The sequence below is a fragment of the Pseudorca crassidens genome, chromosome 13, assembly GCF_039906515.1.
Source record: "Pseudorca crassidens isolate mPseCra1 chromosome 13, mPseCra1.hap1, whole genome shotgun sequence".
In the NCBI taxonomy this organism is placed as follows: domain Eukaryota; kingdom Metazoa; phylum Chordata; class Mammalia; order Artiodactyla; family Delphinidae; genus Pseudorca; species Pseudorca crassidens.
This window is the reverse complement of record NC_090308.1, coordinates 8,286,329-8,306,203: the sequence shown is the minus strand read 5'-3', so window position 1 is coordinate 8,306,203 and position 19,875 is coordinate 8,286,329. Positions and strand designations below refer to the sequence as shown.

Sequence of the window (19,875 nt, the reverse complement as noted above, 5' to 3'; positions counted from 1 at the left end):
CCTCATGCCCCCTTACCTACGTGATGAGTTTCGCAGGAGGCGCTGGGCAAGCGTGGCTCGGCCCCTCCCTATCGCCTCCTCTGGGGGAAGCCAGGCTGCAGAGTACACGTTCTGTTCTGCCCCTCTGTGCCCGAGTCGTGGAGGGCCCGGGCTCCTGGGGCAGCAAGGTCTGTCTGACTCTGGGCTTTGGTGTTAGAACGTACACCTGCCCCGTGTTCTCCAGCTTAGTTTGTACGAGCCATAGATATTGTGGCCTCCACTGCTTATTCTTGTTCACTTTCTAATTAGATCAGTGCTCAGGCAAGGAAGAGGGTGTGATTTATTGGGACTTCCCAAGGCTCCAGTGGGAACGAGGGTCTCTTCACGACGCGGTCATCAGGCGTGGCTTGGCTCCCAGCCTACGCAGTGAGGGGCTAGAGACTGACCTGGGCAGATTTGAGCTGGTGGAGACACCGAGCGGAAGCCAGGCTGGACTCGCTCCCTGGAAGATTCTCGGAAGTTACCTTCACTGCTCTGCTCACACACCCACTGTTGGAAAAGTCTGTTGGGTGCTCATGGCACAGGGTCAGCCTGGCGTTCTGTGGGCTTTACGGGGTCTCCATGTGGTGGCACAGGCAGCGGTGAGCCAGGCATGGCATTGAAGCCTCAAAGTAGACTCCAGACTTTTTCCAGCCCGAAGAGACTAGCTACCTGTCTGCTTCAAAGCCGCAAGAAAACAAGAGGGATCGTGGGAGCGAATGGAGAAACCCGAGCTGTGCATGCTTCGTGAAGCCTGGCTGCAGGATTAGCAGTGAGACCCAGAGCTAGAGGCTCCACACCTGGAGCCACAGAATAATCTGGGGGCTCTTCATTCATTCATTCATTCATTCCTGGGCCTACCCCTTGCCTTGAGTGGTTGTACTGTGCAGGTTAAGTGGCTCTGTTTTGGTGATTCAGGCCAAATTCTACCCAGGATATCAGCAGATAAGTAGTCACTAGTTTTGCATTTCTGATACTGTAGAGAGAGCATTTTGTAAGTGGAAAGTTTTCATTGTGCTGCATCTTTCATAGACACCACACATTAAAATGTCCTTTGGTGTCAACAAATTTTTCATCTGACTGGTTCTGTTAACTTTGTTTTCTCAGTAGTGAACCCCTGGCTCGCCTGAGTGTAGCAGAAGGATTTTTGTTTGTTTGTTTGTTTTGCTTCCTGAACTTGAGCAAATGTTGGAACTGAGGTCAGTGGTGGGCCCTGATCCTGGCCTGAACTGACAGCTCAGGACTCTGAGGCTTCCAATACCACCTGCTAGCTTAGGAATTTTCAACAAATAAAAAGCGTTGGGGGAAAAAAAAAAAAAAAGCATTGGACTTGCCATTGTGAACGATCTAAGTGGTCACCTCGAGGAGGAGGTCTCACTGGACACTTGCTCCATCCTGGCCAGGAGGATGGAATGATGTGAAGAATTCCTGTGGATGTCGGCGTGGCCCGCTATGTTAGGGGATGCCTGTCTCCTTATTTTATCCCGCATAGGATTTTAATTCCATTGATGACCGAGATGCCATTGAAAGTGTGGTACTGCAAGGAATGGCCAAACGTTAAGGAAACTTGGAGAAAAGTGCTGGGCCTGCGGTCCTTGGAGTCATTCATTAAACACGTCCTCCTGGGCATCTTCCATGTCAGGCACCATGCTGGGTACCAGCTGCCCGGCGGTCCCTCACAAGGGCCGACGGTACCCAGAGTGCTTAGTGCTCACTGTTGTGAAAGCAGCTGGAGAGGGAAAAGCAGGCACCGGAGGCAAGAAGCTCGGGGCCTTTTGCGGGGGGAGGGAGGGCACCAGGGTTGAATCCTGTGGTCAAAGGAGTCCCTGGGGGCATGGGAATACAGAGGGAGAGGAGGTAGCCAGCCCAGGTGAGGTGGGAGCCGGACAGTAACGAAGAATGAGCAGGTGTACATTTGGAGTCCTTCAGAACGTTTCCACGGACCTTCAGAAGTAGTTTCTGCCACATTACGCCGAGGTTGGGAAGTGAGGGAAAACGGTGGCTCTGACAGGGAGGGTTGGGGCTTGGGGTCCTGTGGTCCCTGGGCTGGTGATGCTGCAGTCATTTTGGAGATTTTATTTCTACCCTTTATTCAATAATCAGGAGCACAGAAAGACGTGTGCTTTTATATCACTGTGTTTTTATTATATTTCTATGAAAAAGAGACGGACTGGTGCATACCCAGCTGTCAGGTGCTTTCTCAGGCCCGGAGTCAGTGCCCGGTGAGCCCTGGGCCCTGCCCCTTCCTCACCTGCATTAGTAAGAGCCTGGGGTTTGGAGCCACACAGAGCTGGGTGTGAGACCAGTCCTGCATTTAGGCCATGACCCTGGGGCCAGTTCACCCCACTGAGCTGGTTCCTCATCTGTGAAAAGGAGACAATGAGAGTAGCTTCCTCGTGGGGCTTTGTCGGCACTAAATGAAGAATTGATGTGCAATGCTTAACGCGGCACAGAGACTAGACCCAGTACGTGTGAAACCATTGTTACAGTTTACTGCAGTGTAGACTGTTCCTTTGAGATCATCTCGGGCCAAGCTGACTTGGAGAGCACAGCAAATCAAGAACCTGGGCGTTCAGCAAATCCAAGAACTTGAAGAGGTGCATCGCAGATATGTAAAAAAGTCAATTGTGGGAAATTATTCTTTTCTTGGTGGTTCCTGATAAAAGATAAGCCACTGCTTTTCACATTTAGTTATTTGTACATGTTCCCGGATTGTGAGGTTGAATGGCAGAGTGTTTTCTTTGTTGACATTTGGTGTACTTGCCAGTAGCAGCAAGAAATGAACAGACCTGAAAGGACTCCAATGTTGAGAAGTTTAGTTGGATGTTCTATGAATTCAAGTGTTACAAACTTGATTCTTCCCTTTTGTAAAACATATATTTCAAAATTCTCTGACAGAATAAGATGTGAGAGCCTCAGTCTAAAAATTCATGTGACAGTATGAGTTTCACCTGCCCTATGTGCGTGTGTATTCACACACACACACACACACACACACACACACACACACACGGGAGGGAGCAGGTTGTCCAGTATTGCCCCTTCCCTTGAAATGTGATTAGACTTCAGACGTTTACTTTACATAAACAGGGCTCTCAGTGTGAGTGTTTCTGAGCACGAGTCTCCTTTTATGTTTAACTTGGCGTGCTGTTTGTAAAAACGACAGTTTATTTTCCCACTGCCATATGGAAGTTTGCAATTCCTGCAGGCAGGACACCAGTGTTAGAAGTTTCCTTTAGGGTCTCAGTGCCGCCTTGTTAATGTGCGTTAGAAGTATGTCAGGTTGCCTCATTTTTATTCTTGAATTGATCAAGGCTGCTACAGGAAACTAGGTCGCTAGAACCTGGAGTTGGGCATCAGCAACTAGATTTAGGGAAGATTATTAGTCCTTTTAGGAGTGTGACCTTGGGCAAATCAATCCATGTTTATGGCTTTATGTCCTTATTTGTAAACTAAGAAGGTCAAATTGGAAGCTAGCCAAGGTTTCACTGGGGTCTCAGACTCCATGATTCCATAGCATTTGAGAGTTGTAAGTTTTAGTTCATTATTGTAATTTGTTTCCAAATAAAGTTTTCAAGTTTCGGGTAAGTTGGACATTAGTGGGCCCAATGCACAATTTGGGGGGTGGGGTGGAGGTGAACTAACTGAAAGAACAATCCAGAAATAAAGGATGAATTTACTCTTCCATTTGCCCTTAGCTAATCTTCAGAGACCCCGTTCTGAGGATTTTAGTTCGAAGGGCACAGCATCCCATCCGGGCTGCAAGCCTGGTGCACTGGCTCTTCTTGTCTCTCTCCCTTCTTTTTGATGACAAATAAAAACAGTCATTCCCTCCTCTTTATTTGGAGGTAAAAAAATTTAGGGAATTGTGTGGGTAAATATTCCGTTCATTTCTTTTTTAAACATTGTTCTTCTTTCTTTGATGCTAATGAGCTAGAAACCCATTTTCCAGGAATTATAGGTAAAAATCCCTTCCACATTTCCTGACATAAATCGTGTTCTTTTTGAGTTTAGTTCCTTACAGTTCTTGGTCTCACCTGTAGTTTTCCTGAATAAGTAGGAATGCCCAAGAGAGATGAGAAGGTAAGAGGAGAGGAACACAGACGAGCAGGGGTGTGCTTTCCAGAAAACCAGCTGCAGAACCTCATCTCTTGCTTGTTGGTCCACAGCCTCCGAGTCAGTGTACGTGGTCTCACTGCAGTCCCTGAACTCCCGGGGGCAGAGTCAGCCGGTCTACAGGGCTGCCCTAACAAAGCGGAAGATTTCAGGTATGTCTCCAAGGACGCGTCTGGTCAAGCCATGGTCTAGGGCTTGTTTGTTTCTGAATGATGCTGGCTGAGCGACAATGCACATGGCTTTTGTTGAGTATAAAAGGAAACAGCAGGGCAGACTTGGTCACATTTTGGAAGCATGTGTGTTTCTTTTCTACTCAGAGGCTAGAGTGTTCTTGTGATGAAATCTATCTCTGTGTGTATTTGAATGGCTTCGGATCTGTCATGATAGGAGTGCCGAGCCTTTACTCCGTTTAACAGGCACAGTCTGCTCATGCATCAGCTGCCCTTGGTGAGAGACTGGGAACAAAGGGAGAGAAGGACGAGGAGGTGTGGAGGGGCAGCGTGCAAGAGACGCACTCAAACTTTATTTCAGCTAAAATTGCCTAAAAGTAGCATTGAGAAGAGTGAGAAAAATTGTAATAGTGTCTTGCTGGTAGCCTGATCATTGGTTACTTACTAAGGGATACTTTTTTCCACATCCATTCAACAGATATTTTTTATATCAATCATATAGTAACAAATTAAATATACCTTTTCTGATTCACGTGCCTTAATTTAAAGAGGGAACCTACAGCGTAATGATTTTCATGAATTCACAATTTATTTGAATTATATAATATAGCATATATCTATATATTATACTTTTATACTGATAATTATTAGAATGGTACGTTGTATAAGAAAAATCCCACATGTATGTTGTTTCACTTTTTAAATTCTTTAATTGCTGCTCTAGAAGAAGTCCCTGTATCACTTTTCTAACAGACTCCATATTTCCACCTTCCCCTACTTGTAGTGAAAGCCACATCCTTTTGAAACATGATCCCTGAAAGATGAAAAGAAAAACACAAAACAGACAAAAACCCCAAAAAATTCCAAGAGACTAAAAGCAAAACTGAAGACATCTTGTGAGTCTCGGTGTTACAGATTGAACAAAAACTATAAACTTTGTGACGTTACTGTATTCCATTGGAAACTGGCAAACTGAATTCTCTTTTCTGTCTGAATATTACTTTTAATCTGCCTTGGAATCACAGATTCTAAATTGTAAGGACCTTGGACTCAATATGACTTGTGCAATCGTTGAGCTAGAATTTTTATTTCATGCCATGATTGCCCAGGAAATGCTCTGAATTGACCCTTTCTTCCCCTAAACTTTTGCCTCCTGTAAAAATTGCATTATTTCCCAGAAACTCATGGTGTATATTGAGAAAACGCTGAGTGATTTGGAGTATCTCTGACCAAGGGCAAAGCACCTCTTTTTGTGCTACTGTTCTTATGTCGATTGGGTTAGGCAGCTTAGAATGTGTTTAAGAAGAGGAAGAGTGGGGATTTTGGGTTTTCTGCATTGACCAGTCAAATAATTGCTTGACTTTCTATTCATTTCGTTTTATCTACCTCAAGCATAAGCAATTAAAAAAATAAACTCTGGGGACCAGAGGGACTCGGGGCAGAGCCTACTGTTGGGGACAGCCTTTCCATGTGCACAACTGTCATTGCAGAAGAGGATGAACTGGATGTACCTGAAGACATCAATGTCCGGGTAATATCGTCCCAATCTGTGCTGGTAGCCTGGGTGGATCCTGTTTTGGAAAAACAGAAGAAAGTTGTCACATCAAGGTACCTTTCCTTCTTTCTTTGTCGTTATTTTCTATATGAGAGACATGGTTTTTCCGGCCCTGAAGAGACGTGTATTTATTTGAACGATTGTATTTTTGGACGTATGTGAACGCTGACCTCTTTTGTAGCTGACGGGTAGACTGTTGCATGACAGTCTAGCTAATCTCGAGTGTGGTACACCTTGCCCACAAATCAGATTTGTGTAAGACACACAGTAGGACCTCACCTCTCATCTGTTCAAAGTCTTAACTTGTGTTTGGAATTTTCCTAGATTCTGTTTCTTTCTTTGCCCCCAGTTGTGTTTTGCTTTGTCTCATGAATGTTCTGTTCACGCACAGGGGACGTGGGTCCACCTTGGGAAGAGTCTTACCATCTTCCTGTTATCCAGGAAGAGTGGCAGCAGGAAGGGTCCCATGTAGAGTGGTGGACGTTTGCCTGATGCCTTGCACACAGTGGTTCTTCTTTAGACACTGCACTGCTTCCTGTCCAGCTCCTCTGTGTGTAACAAAGTGCACGTATTTTGTCCTAAGCCACGATCTTATGCTATTCTGGTTTTTACATTCATTTGCAATAGCGATGGAGGAAAAACCATAAGGTTAAAACAATTTTTGTGCTAAAAAGGCCACTGGTGAATGCCATTTCTAGCTAGTGGTAGATTAATAGAGTCACAAAAATTTTGTGTGTTAAATGACTAAGTAGTGTACATAGCCAACAGAGAGCCAAAGATTTGGTCTAGTCACTATGTATTAACTTTTGAACCTATTTGCAACCAGGAAAAGTGATTATACTTTAGAAGATGAATGGAATATAATGCTGAGTGTGTGTGTGTGTGTGTGTGTGTGTGTGTATATATATATGATATATATTATATATGTAGTATACATTAGATATATATTAGATATATTATTTGTACTAGATAGAGCTTCTGTCACTGTCTGCTAGTAAAAAAAGACATCTGCTTCTTGTCAAAGACGTCAGAAAATGCATAGTGATTCTCTCCCAAGCCATAGGGCCTCCCCCAACATGAAGTGTTCCTGATTACCACTGGACTTTGATTTCCAACATCTTGATGGAAACAAAAGGGCTTGAGTTTTCTTAGCAGAACTTTTATTGCGAATTGGTGTGCTGTGTCTGCAACTGAAGTCTTATCCTAACTAATTAAATATCGTAATGAACAGCACACTTTTAATGCATCAAATGGTTTCTACTGTAAAGTGGCCACAAAGAAAACTTCTTGGAAAAGCAGTCCAGTAAATGGCATTTGCAACTCTTAAATGTCAAGTGTTGAGGATGTCTTAGATCGGGGCTTGCCCAGTATGACCATGTTGGGTCACACCGTACTTCTCTGCCTGATAATCGCACAGCAGAGTTCCTTTCATAAGCGCCTCTCTCCTGCTCTGTTACACATTTTTGTTCCATCTCATGGTAATAAGTCTACTCAAAACCACATGGTGCCTTTCCTTATAGAAAACATGCCTGCTTTGGCATGAAATGAGTCTTCTTGTCTTTCTTTTCTGGAGAGCCAAGGTACTTCGGGCCGGTTCTGGTTCTTAATATCGCCTCTTCCACACAACGTACACACACACACACACACACACACACACACACACACACACACACACACACACACACACACACACACACACACACACACACACACCCCTAATAAGGCCCTTGCCTCAGAAAAACAGTCTCCCTTCTATCCCTTCCTTTTAATCGCTGCTTGACCTTTTGAACAATAAGACATTTTGGTGTTGAAAGGACAATAAGGTCCATCTCCTCTGGGCTATTTTAGACACATCTTCCTGGAACTTAAGTAGATCCTTTGAGCCAATAACAAAGTCAAAAGTTTAGAATTTTCTCCTCTTTGATTTCTCTACTTACCTCCAAAAGTCATCACTTGTGGGGAAGGGAAAACGTCGAGGAATCCAGTGTTCAGGCGCAGAGAATTGGTCAGAGGGGCGTGCTGTTGCCTTGCATTTTCTTACAGACAGTACACTGTGCGCTACCGAGAAAAGGGGGAGTCCGCAAGGTGGGATTACAAGCAGGTCTCCAACAGACGAGTGCTGATAGAGGACCTGATTCCAGACACCATGTATGAATTTGCAGTCCGCATCTCACAGGGTGAACGAGACGGCAAATGGAGTACATCTGTCTTCCAGAGAACACCAGAATCTGGTCTGTATTCAAAATGGCCTTTGGACTTTCAACTTGGGAATTACCACTAAAAGAAGATTTAAAGACAGTTTAAGAAGCCAGTAGCGATAAAGGCCAGCAGTGGCATTTTTCAAAGTAACATTAACCCTAAATTTTGGAAGCGTTTCTATGTATGAACACAAAGAAGTTTCCTTGGGTCCATGTTGTATCCTTCACTTTTCATGAGCATGTTATTCTGACACGTGGAGCACATTAAAACCACGGGGGGCCTCCATAAATCCCCACTGTATGTGTGAATGCCCCTGGACAACACATGGCTCTAGAATAGAGGAGAGACTCTTCTTTTTTAAGGCTGAGGTCATGTTTGCTTTTGGGGGAGAAATTTGTTCTATATTTAAGACTACAATTATTTTCTTTTAAACTGTGTCTTTAGAAACCTTATTCAAAAGAAGTTGAAACTGGATTTTCATCTTCTTTGTATATTTCGATATTCAGCAACGAGGGAAATTCTGAATTCCTAAAAGCATTTCCCTGTGTATGTCTAACCTTACTATATGAGTTGGGAAAACTGATATAAATCACGCCAAGAGCAAGTGGAGAATTTTCTCTCGTGTGTAATGAAAGTTAACACAGCAGCTCTGCAATAAAAAGTGTGTATGTAGGGACCACATGTCATTTCCTTTTAGAATACCCATGAGGGCACTTTTAAACCTTGGATCCTTGTCCTTTTGTAGCTCCTACCACAGCGCCTGAAAATTTAACCGTCTGGCCAGTCAATGGCAAACCTACGGCTGTCACGGTAGCTTGGGATGCACTGCTAGAGACGGAGGGGAAAGTGAAAGGTAGGAACCTCATTACTTAAGGTATAAGAAGCACGTGGGCGTGAAATACCCCAAAGGGAGCTGTGTACATTGACTCTGATAAAAACTGGTTCTAATCGCAGGCTTGGTGACTGCACAAGCAACAGGGAAGCAACGTACCTATCAGGGGTGCTGAGGCAATGGACAAGGATGTTTCATGAGGGGTTTTCATTGTCAGTAAGACCCAGGTCATCGTGAAGATGACTTTTCATCTTGCCTCTATGCAGGGATTTTGATGCTATTATCGAGAGGGCTGTTTTTAATTGTATGGATGTGACGTCACAACCTTTAACCAAACGAAAGGACACCCTGTTTTTCACGCTGTGGGCCTTTTCATGGTGCCAGTAAGATCATGGCAGGTAGGAGTAAGCAGAAATCCCATGGGACTATAAATATTTAATAGGCTTGAAAATCAAGTAATAAAATAAAATGTTAAATAGACTTTTTCCCTGTTTGTCAGCATTTTGAACAATTGATTTTGGGTGGGGGGGCTGGTTGAGGAAAATATGACCTTAAAATAGAAAAAAATACTGTAGATTTAAAAAAATGAAAATAGCATAGAATATCCACAACTAGTTAAATTTTAAAATGGTCTGTTGAGAACATTAAATAAAAGCACAGATAATTTCTTTTTAATGTAAAAACATTCAAGAACCTTTTGGGAGTCTATCTGGAGACACTTAAAAGGGTGGTGTTGAGGGTTCCCCTGACATCACCTATACAAATGTACTCTAAGGCTACTTTTTATTGTTGCTTGATTTTGGAAGAAAACTATAATATGGAAAGTTTGTGTAAGCTTAAGAAAATTCAGAAAATTATCACTGATCTTCTTTGAGAATTTCTTAATTGAAGAAATTGGGTGGTTCTGTTTTATAGTCAACTGTAAGTTATCTCTTCTGACCTATAAGGATATCTTTTCACTGAACGGTAGAAATTACGGAAGGTGGAGGTAGGACAGTATTTTCTAAACTTAATGCTTTCTCACTTCCCACGTTTTGAAAGAATATATTGTACTATTCTTGTTCATTTTTTCAGTGGAATAAATCAGAAACAAATGAAGAGAAAAAATAGTTAGGATACCCCGTTTTTAATCGTTCTTTTTATGACAGTTTGAACATTGGCTTCTGTATCATTATTGTGATGCTGAAAAGACTTCTGAAACTTGAATAAAGACATGTTTTAGCTGACTACCTTTTTATAAAAAAAAGTTATGAAGTTATTAAAAATAAATCAGTTATTGCTCCTTTGGTGACCTTATTACCTACCATGCCACTTATTTTTTTCCCCTCTCCCACATCTTAGTTTATATTTATAGCTCTTTGGCAAAAGAAGCTCCCTGGTAGTCAATTAAATATTGCCAGAAGTAATAAATAGCTACTGAGTTTTTATGTCCGAAAGAACTCATGTACCTCACTAACCTAAAGGTGTAGTGGTGGGATTGTAAATTCATAATTATCCTGGGGCATTTTTTTATGCCTGAGAAATAGAAAACATAATAAAAGAATATACTTCGACATGGTTAAATTTTTTCCAGATGAATTGAATCCACAAAAAAAAAAAAAATCAGAATTACAAAATTTTGTAGACAGTGGGTTCTTTTAATTCTTACTTTTGACCACCACAAATGACTAGTTTGTTCATTTTCAATGAGAAAAGAATGCTGGGTTTTTTTGTTTTTCAGACAAATGTACTTTTTAAAGATTAGAGCTTAGGGAAAAGGAAAGACCATCCAGGCTCCCCTAGGAAGTATGATAACTGCTTGGTCATTCTGTAATTTAAATTATTTTTCTTGGTTACCTCCTACTCATATTAATTTGATAAGTTTTGTAAATCTTGAGTTCATTGGCAGGAAAATAGGCATGACAGTTTTTAGTTGAGGGTGAAAATTATGCTTTAAAATGTGGCTTCCTTATGTTGCAGTTCCATATAAGCATAGAGATATATGAGTCCCTTGGACTGAATTTGCTATGATTTTCAAAGGCCCAGGGCATTATATATTTATAGATATAGCCAATTAAGGATGGAGACATGAAACATCACATAAATCCGTGACTCAGCAACTTTTCCTCACAGTTTTAAATACTGTGAAAAATCTTTATCTGAATATATTAAGAACTTTCATAATTCCTACAAAAGTGAAATTATATTCCAAATATGGAATTTATCTGGCTTAATGCACAAATGCAGATAGCCCAGATTAATAAAATGGAACTCTTAAAGGTGTCAGCAGCTCTTCAGAATCAGTTCCTAGGAATTGTCATTTTTTTCCCTGTGGTTTCTTGTCTTCTGCATACAGTCTGTCATAGTAAATTAGTAAATAAACACAATGAAGAAAAAACCCAAACACAAGGGTAAATATTTTTGGTAAATGTATGAAGACTGGCCTCCTGGGGTCCATGTATTTAGTTTGCTGTAAATGGAAGGTTGCTAGCTGACTGACTCCGTAGGCCCGTCTGGTAGCCTGATTGAATTGTCAGTTCACCTTCTACTGTGTCTTTATGCTCCAGCTACTGACTTGGCGTGCATCGCTAGAGAATTAATTTTAGTAATGCACGTTCTAATTCATCCTGCCCATACAGTCTGTCTACTGGACACAGGACTGTTTTCAGTTTCCTCCTTCCAACCGTCTGCCAAATCATTTCAGAATACATTCTTTCATACGCCCCGGCTCTCAAACCATTTGGAGCAAAGTCCCTCACCTATCCTGGAGAGACTACTTCTGCCCTAGTGGATGGTCTGCAGCCTGGGGAACGCTATCTTTTCAAAATCCGGGCCGCAAACAGGAGAGGAATGGGGCCTCATTCCAAAGCCTTCATTGTCGCTCTGCCAGCAAGTAAGTAAGCATTGTGTATTTGTGGCTCTCTTTTTCTCTCTCTTCATTACTGCTAATTGTGGTGTGTTACTTTGAATCATGCTCTTGGGTTTAGAACTGCTCTGTGGATGAATTTTGGGGTTAAGGTACCATATTGATGTCTGTAATATTTTTGTGGTCCCTTTAGAAATTGGTCTCCCCAAACGCTAAAATGTTATTGATGGCTAACAGCATTAATTACTATTATAATAGTAATTATGAATTATGTAGTAATTATGTGACTAATATATTCATTATGTGATTCATCTTATATCATTGTGTAATTTGGGGTTTATGATGACAGGGAAAGAACATTAAATTTTAGAGGCAGAATGTGACATTTTTAGTTCATTTTAATGAATAAATGGCACATAAAATTTTTATAGTTTGTATGCCATTATTCTGGGGTGCAGCCTTACTCAGAAGAATTTCAGTTACCTTGTTTATCTGCTCAGTAGATAAACTGCTCAGCAGGTTAACAAAAACCAAAATTGGAGTGGGGTGTTTCTGGACTGTGTTTTCTTTCCTGCTTGTTTACATTTACACCAGATATTGGGAGCTTTCTCCTTCATTATATGCTGTGAGGATCCACAGTATACTGCAATATTACACAGTTCTATTATTAAAAAAACCTGAAATAGATGAAGTTTGCTCTCTCTGGATCCCCCATTGCTATATAAGTCCTTCTCCCCTTACAGCATCCCTTCCCGCATTCCATCCTGCTCTCAATAAAGGGTAAATTATAGGGTACACATAATGCAATGTTTTGCCTACCCCAGGGGTCTTTTTATTTTAGGCTTTATTGTGGGATTACAAATGTATCCATTATAAAAAGGATTTTAAGCAAGAAAAAAGCAAGTAAGGACATGTTATGCGGAATAGGGGACTCTGTAATGCCTCAAAAATTACAAATTTGTAGCTCGCCCCAGTCATTTGCAAATTATACACGACACATCTCCGTATAGCTTTCAGTATAGATCATTCAACATTTTGTGCCAGGCTTGTGTGTATTTCTTGCCTACATTGTCAAGAATGGCTATAATGCACTTGTAATATCTTGACAGTTATATTAAGAAAGTCCTATATAAGATTTTGTGCTTACAAAATCAATGAATTACTTCCAAGTACTCATTTCAATTACTTCCAAGTACTCGTCACAAGCCTGAAAAGCCCGGCTTCAAATAAGACGTGGCATACATAGCCTGATTCAATTTATAGAAACTCAATACACATATTTCCTAGGACTATATTACTTAAAGCAAAATAGAACTTTAAAAGAGATTTGCTGTAACTGGGAAAGCAAGTGTCAGGTCTAAAGGAGGAGAAGTCATCGATTATTATGACTAATTTTAAACACCTCCATACTGCCATCTTACTCATTTTCCGTTTCATATCTTTCATATTTCTTCTTTGACATCAAACTGTTTAAAATCTATTACAGCCCCTACCAGTGAGTCTGATGTTCAGCAGAAAGCAGACACGGAAGATCCTCACGAGCCTGAAAAGCCCGAGCCGTCCTCATCTTCGCCCAAAGCTCCAGCTTCCTCAAAACACACTCGTTTGCCTGTTTCTCCCCAAGGGAGAAACGTCAAGAACCTGCTTCTTGACTTGAAGAACAAAATATTGGCTAATGGTGGGCTGCCCAGGAAACCCCAGCTTCCCCCTCGGAAGAGTGAAGGGGTGGATCCTCAGTCGACAGAAATCACCGAGGAGGAAGTGCTGGATTCCCGAGGGCACCCGCCAACCTCGCCCTCGGAGACCCAAGACCAGAAGCCCCAGCAGAGACCACCAAGTAGACCTGTCCACCCGGTCCTCCCTGCGGGGCGGGCTCCGGGGAGAGCCCGAACGCCGGGGCTGCCCCGGAAGGACGGCGCGGACAAGCGTGGCTCGTCGCCCGCCTCTCACCCTCGCCCAGGGGCGCCCCCCTCCGCCTCTTCGGTCCCTGCCACACCCCCCGAGGGCCCCGCTCACCGCCCTTCCAGCTCTGATGACAATGACTCCGTGGACCAAGAGGAGGAAGGGCCAGCCGCAGGCTCGCCGCAGCCGCCTCCCCGGAGCGCAGCGCACGCCCGACCCGCCCTGGCGCCCGGCCGGCACCCAGCCTGGGGCGCCCTGCGCGACGGAGGCTCCGCGAACCACGGCACGAAACCAGCCTTGCCCTCTCGGAGGGCGCCCCACTCTGAGGATGGGGAGGAAAATTCCAGGGCTTCGGCCCCACCCGCAAGACTGTCTCCATCCCACGGGGGGACATCTCGGCTGCTGCCCACCCAACCACAGCTCGGGCCCCCGCTCTCCAGGGGCTGGAAGGATGGTCACGAGGCCCCAGCCGCCAAGTCCACCGCGCCGTTACGGGCTACCCAGCCCTCCTCGGCCTCCTCTCGTCTCTCCTCAAGGACACAGGCCTCTGAAGGCGCAGATGACTCGGGCGGCGGCGGTGACAATGATGCTGAAGAGAAAGGGAAGCAGGCTGAAGCCACGGCCCCGACATTTCGGTCCCGGGCGCCTGTCTCTGGACATTTCAGTGCGCTCAGGAACAGGCCCTTCGCTGCCCCCGGCAGATATCCACACAGGCTTGGCGGCGGCCGAGGACCCCGGTTACGGCCCTCCAGCTCCCCGCCGTCCACCGTGGGCCCCCGGGTTCACTCGAGGGTGAATTCTCACCCAGCTTCTGACCACAGGCGAGGCTTGGGCGGCCATGAAGACAGCGAAGAAGAGGCAGGGGACGAACAGCCGCTCCCGGCCACCGTGGCGAATGACCACGCGTCTTCCTCCTCCGGGCAGCCTGTCTCCCGGGGCGCGGACCACCTGAGAAGAGGCCCTCAGAGAGCGGCGAGCCCGCAGCGGAAGGAGCCCCTCGAAGAGAACCCCAAATCCGCGGGGACCTGGGCAGGGGCGCATCCTCAGGCCAAATCTCCGCCCTCTAAGGCGCAGGATGTTCAACAGAGCACCGACGCGGGCGTGGAGGGCGGCTCTTCCCAAACGCAGCTGTCTCCTGCGCCTCGCTCGCAGCACCACCGCGGGACCCGCGTGCCCCGAAGGATGGGTGCCGGGTCCGCCGCTCCGGAAAAGCAGCCTTCATCGGCCGTCTCCGCGTCCCAGCAGCAGCCCCGCGGCCCGCAGAGCAAGGAAGAAGGGCGTCCGCCTTCCAATCCCCAGGCCGGGCGTCCCCACTCCACGTCGCAGGAAAGCGCCTCCTTCTCAGACCCTTACTCGTCCAGAGGCAGGCAGTCCCTCACGGCGAGCTCCCAGGGGGGGCTTCCCACGTCTCCCCAGAATCAGAGCGAGGATTCCGACGACAGCGCAGAAGCGGAGACCAGGGGCATCCGGGCGCCCGCATACTCGGCGGCTGCCAAGGTCGCCACCCCGTCCCTTCCCAAGCACCGCCAGGTGGAGGCTCAGGCAAGAAGCGCCGGCGCCAGTCATCTCCGCAGACCCTTAGGCAGGCCCGGCAGCCTCCACCCCCAAGCCCGCCCCAGGGTCCCCGGCAGAGCAGGGCCCCAGGCGGTGGGGAAGAAGGACGGTGCGTCCCAGGCCACGCCATCCAAAAGGGAGCCCCTGCCGTCAAAATCGCAGCAGTCGGTCTCGGCCGAGGAGGAAGATGAAGACATGATGTTTTTTAACGGAGGAAAGGACAAGGACTCACTGTCTTCCTCTGTTCCAAAGTGGCCCTCCTCCTTCATCCCCAGGGGCGGCAAGCACGTGGATGGGAACATCGCTAAGGGGGAGACAGAGCCTGCTATCGTGCTTGCGCCTCCCAGAGTGAGCTCCCCGCAGGACAAGAACGCCACCCCAGTGAAGCGTCCTCTTCCTCCACCTCCGGGCAGCTCCCCGAGAGCCACGCACCTCCCGCCCAGACACGCCCCTCGCAGCCCTGCCACCCCAAGTCCCACGGAGGCCCCCCCCTCCCCGCCGCGGTTCACCACGCGCGCCCCTGCCATCTACTCGTCCACCACCCCTATGCTCTCCTTGCGCCAGCGCATGATGAACTCAAGATTCCGGAACCCTTTCTCACGTCCGCCTGTGAGACCCCCTTCCAGACAAGGTAATTTGTTTTTAACTTAACGTTTTCTTTACGGCTCTCAGCAGTGTTCGTAGAAATTCCTGAGAGCCTTTTATTTTATCGAGCATCTGCTCTGTCCAAGCATTGTGTTAGGAGCTTTGCAGATGTAACATGAGCGCATACTCATAACCATCACCTGGGTTTGCATTGCTTCTCCTGGTCTTCAGATGAGGAAACCAGTGCTTAGGGGTCTGAGTGGTTTGCTGGAGGCCAGACAGCTGTGAAGTGGCTGAGCTGCAATTCCATTCCCAAACACTAACTCCGCAGCTCTCGGCCATTCCGCTATCCCATACTGCTTCTTTGAGTTCCTTAACATATGCTCTAGATCTGACAACATGTCGTAGCCATGATGCCAAACTCAGGTTCCTGTGTTTTACGTTATTTTTACCTGTCCCTGTGCCAGGGCATATTAAGGAGTCCACAGGAAGGAGTACTCCCTGTGTGGGCTGGATCGTGTGCTTGTTGTTCTGCATATAAAACCCTCAGCTGAAAATACCCCGGGACAAACTCAAATGTCTTGGGTGAGGATTGCTCAGACATTGCAATCAGTGAATGTTGCTTCAAACCTCCAGAAAAGGCATGTTGAAGATGAATGTCACACAGCGGAGTAGCAGGCCGATGTGTGACTTAGGTTGAGGACAGAATGTAGGCAGCTGTGAACTGGAGTCTACATGGACCCCAGGGCAGGATCTAAGGTATTTACCCGAAATCTGCATTCAGTTAACTGGTGCCTTACCCTCTCCTTGCATGGAATCAGGGCTTACTAGAACACTTCTGAATGAATGTATTAATATTTGTTAATCTGTGCAATATGTTGTTAATTTAGCCCAGCTTAAAGACATAGAACAGTACCCCACGTGGAGTTCAGTTTTCCATTAAAACGGACTCTTTTACACAAACCTAAGACCCTGACAATAGAGGTAAAACCCACATTCCCTTGTACATAGAAAAAACTCAATAAATTTTAATTTTTCGTTAACTGTTTGAGCGAGAGAAATGTCTCTGACCTGCAGATAGCTGTCAGGAAGCCCAAGCACTTTATCTGGTGGGCCAGGCTGGAGCAGAATGCTCCCAGTGGAGGCCTCAACCAAACTGCAGCTGATCAGAAAGGGTGTGAGGTGAAGAGAGAGGGCAGGTGCCAGGAGCAGGCAGACAGCAACTAAGGCCAGCCAGCTGGGCCTGCCACTTCCTCTCTGAACAAATACTACCCAAGCAGCCCCACTGAAGTCAAGCTTTGAGTCAGCTCTGGGTTTATGCTCTGCAATTGATGAGCGGGATCCAAGTCAGCTAGAAATAGTGAGCGTGTGAAGTATACTCTGTGGAGGAGAGCAGGACAGCATCTCGTACACTTTAGAGAGAATTTTCCCCATCGTTCCGACTCTCCTTCCCTCTACCTTCCAACTGGCTAAAATAAAGCTACAGCTACTAGCTTTAAGGTCTTAAGCCTTATCTGGAAAATTTACTTATGCTGAACACACTTATTCCCCCAGTAATGTCAGAAAACTGTGACTTTACCATACTTTTTCATAGGCATTCATGTGTGTCATGTACAAGTCACAATTTAAGACTATCATTGTCTAATATATCTGAGCTATTGGTTTAAAACTCTGTTTAGTGTTCCTGTTTGAAAAGATGTGTTGCTAGATATAGTTTGGTATGAAGCCAACTTTCCAGGAATGTTGAATTTACCAGGTTCTGTTGTTGGATTTTTTTGTTTGTTTCTGTTTTGGTTTGTTTTTTGTTGTTTTTTTGGTTTTTTTTTTTTTTTTTTTTTTTTGTACTGTGTAGGTTATAATGGAAGACCAAATGCAGAAGGGAGAGTACTTCCTGGTAGTAATGGAAAACCAAGTGGACAAAGAATTATCAATGGTCCTCAAGGAACAAAGTGGGTAGGGTAAACTTCTTTACACATACTGGTTATTTTCATGCTGTTGGGAAGAGAAAAATGGTGGGCATTGTATAATAAAAAACGAAGCGGTCTTTTTTTTTCTTCTCTAGTTTTAACCACTTGTGTGTCGATATACTTATACTATATTGTTTCTTCCAGTGCTCAGAAAAATCCCTGATTCTCCTGAGTAACGAGTTTGCTTTCTTCTCATAACTAATTAGGTCAGACATGGGCCTTTGTTCCCATTTGCCTTGATAGGTTAGGAAGGTCACACAAATGTTTGGGCCAAACAGTTACAGAAAACCTGAGGCCCAGCCTCTCAAATGAACTTCTGTTTTCCCACTCCTGCCTGATAGCTTTATTTTATTTCTTGTTATTGTTCGATTAAAGAGTATACATATTTTCTGTAAATTGTCTCAAATCCTTTGTAAAAGGAAGCAGGGTAAAAACAATTGAACAAACCCAAAATCCCGGAATCAAATAGGCAGTTTTTAATCAGATCACCTTTTGAATCTTCCAACAATTTGGCCAAAATAAAAAATAAGTATTAGTGCTTTATTATGTTTAAGCTAAATGACTTTAACTTCCTGGGGTTAAGATAAATGTTTAGGAGTTTTTGGTGGGTTGGGGGTGACAGGCAGAACACCTTACAATGTTCAGAGTTTTAAAATATTTTTTCAGAGAGTCAAAAAATTATTTATAGTAGAATTCCCAGTCAAAACTTCCCATTTAAAACAATAAGGTTTAGGAAAACGTACTGAAGAACTTCGAAGAATTTTCAGTCACAGGTGACCTAAAGATCCATTTTATCATTTCTCAAAGGAACAGAAATTTATGGAAGGAAGAATGCAAATTAAAGCGAAGCATCATTGTAAACAATTTTGAATTGAAACGGTGTGGAGTAGATTTCAAAAGGAGGGTTTATATAAATAAGTTTTATTTTAATTACTGAGACAGCACCCAACAAAGTGGCCTGCTTGCAGGGGCTCCTCCAATGGCCTGATTGTGCAGAGTCATGGTTTTCAAACATTGGTGAGCATCGGAATCCCTGGGGGGCTTGTCAGTGCGGTCTGGGTAGGGCCAGGTAATTCTCATATCCGACAAGTTCCCAGGTGAGGCTGGGGCAGCTGGTCCAGGACCACACTTGGAGAACCAACAGTGTAGAGCATGAGTTGTTTCTTAACAGAGGTAATAATACCTTTTGTTCAAGTTTTATAATTCCTTAGAATATGAACATTTTGCATGCATACTGTATTAGGCAATTTAATTACAAATTAAATTGGTTTTGTTATAGCAACTTTGACTTTTAACACTCACAGCTAAATAGAAACATGTCATGTTCATGGCAAGAAGTTAAAACAATTCAGAAATATATGAAAAAGATAATACGCATCCCAAACCACTTCTTAGAAATAACCCCTGTTAACAGTTTGGGATATAATCTGTCCAGAATTTTCTCTCTGCACTTTTAAGTTTATTTACACAAATGAATATATTTTAGTTTTGCAACATAATCGGTCCTATAATCTAAGTCTGCATCAGGATATGTCAATAAATATAGAATTTCCGAATCCTTTTCATGGGCTGCATAGTATTTCACTGGATGGATGGGCCATAATTTATTTAATCTCTTTCCTCTGTTGATGAACACTTAGGTTGTTTCCTACTTTTTACATACTACAGCATATTAAATGGTAAAAGTATTTTGAACATCTTTTGAATATTTGAGAAACTTAAAACAATTTACATATTATATAGATAAGCAATTATAATATGAAATGTGACTGTTTCGTACTTTATTCTTATTAAACCTTATGAATGATGCTGACAAAAATAATGTTTCCTATTCACATATGTTCATGCAGTTGGATTAAGGTGAACATTTTGAAATGTTCAATATATCTTTTAATCTGTGTCATGGATTTAGGTCGTGGATCTTGATCGTGGGTTAGTATTGAACGGAGAAGGAAGGCACCTCCAGGATTCACAAGGAAATCCCCTTCGAGTTAAACTAGGAGGAGATGGTCGAACCATTGTGGGTAAGTGAGAGTGTTTTTTAAGGAGCAAAAGTGTCCTGACTTAGCTGTAGAGTGACAACTTCTCTCTTTCTCCTCCTACTCATTTTTTAAAATTTTTTTTTATTTTTT

The 19,875-nt window shown here is 44.2% G+C and overlaps 1 protein-coding gene across 4 annotated transcripts in view; it reads left to right on the top strand.

Moving 5' to 3' along the window:
* The window catches only part of FNDC1 (fibronectin type III domain containing 1), a 113,674-nt gene that overhangs the window by 62,199 nt on the left and 31,600 nt on the right, over positions 1 to 19,875 (top strand). For all 4 annotated transcript variants that reach the window (XM_067701628.1, XM_067701629.1, XM_067701627.1 and 1 more), the window contains 8 exons: positions 4,188 to 4,286; positions 5,795 to 5,912; positions 7,903 to 8,090; positions 8,804 to 8,911; positions 11,574 to 11,762; positions 13,222 to 15,822; positions 17,629 to 17,729; positions 19,656 to 19,767. In XM_067701628.1, the coding sequence (XP_067557729.1) occupies positions 4,188 to 4,286; positions 5,795 to 5,912; positions 7,903 to 8,090; positions 8,804 to 8,911; positions 11,574 to 11,762; positions 13,222 to 15,822; positions 17,629 to 17,729; positions 19,656 to 19,767 (3,516 nt within the window). The remainder of the gene's footprint in view (positions 1 to 4,187; positions 4,287 to 5,794; positions 5,913 to 7,902; positions 8,091 to 8,803; positions 8,912 to 11,573; positions 11,763 to 13,221; positions 15,823 to 17,628; positions 17,730 to 19,655; positions 19,768 to 19,875) is intronic.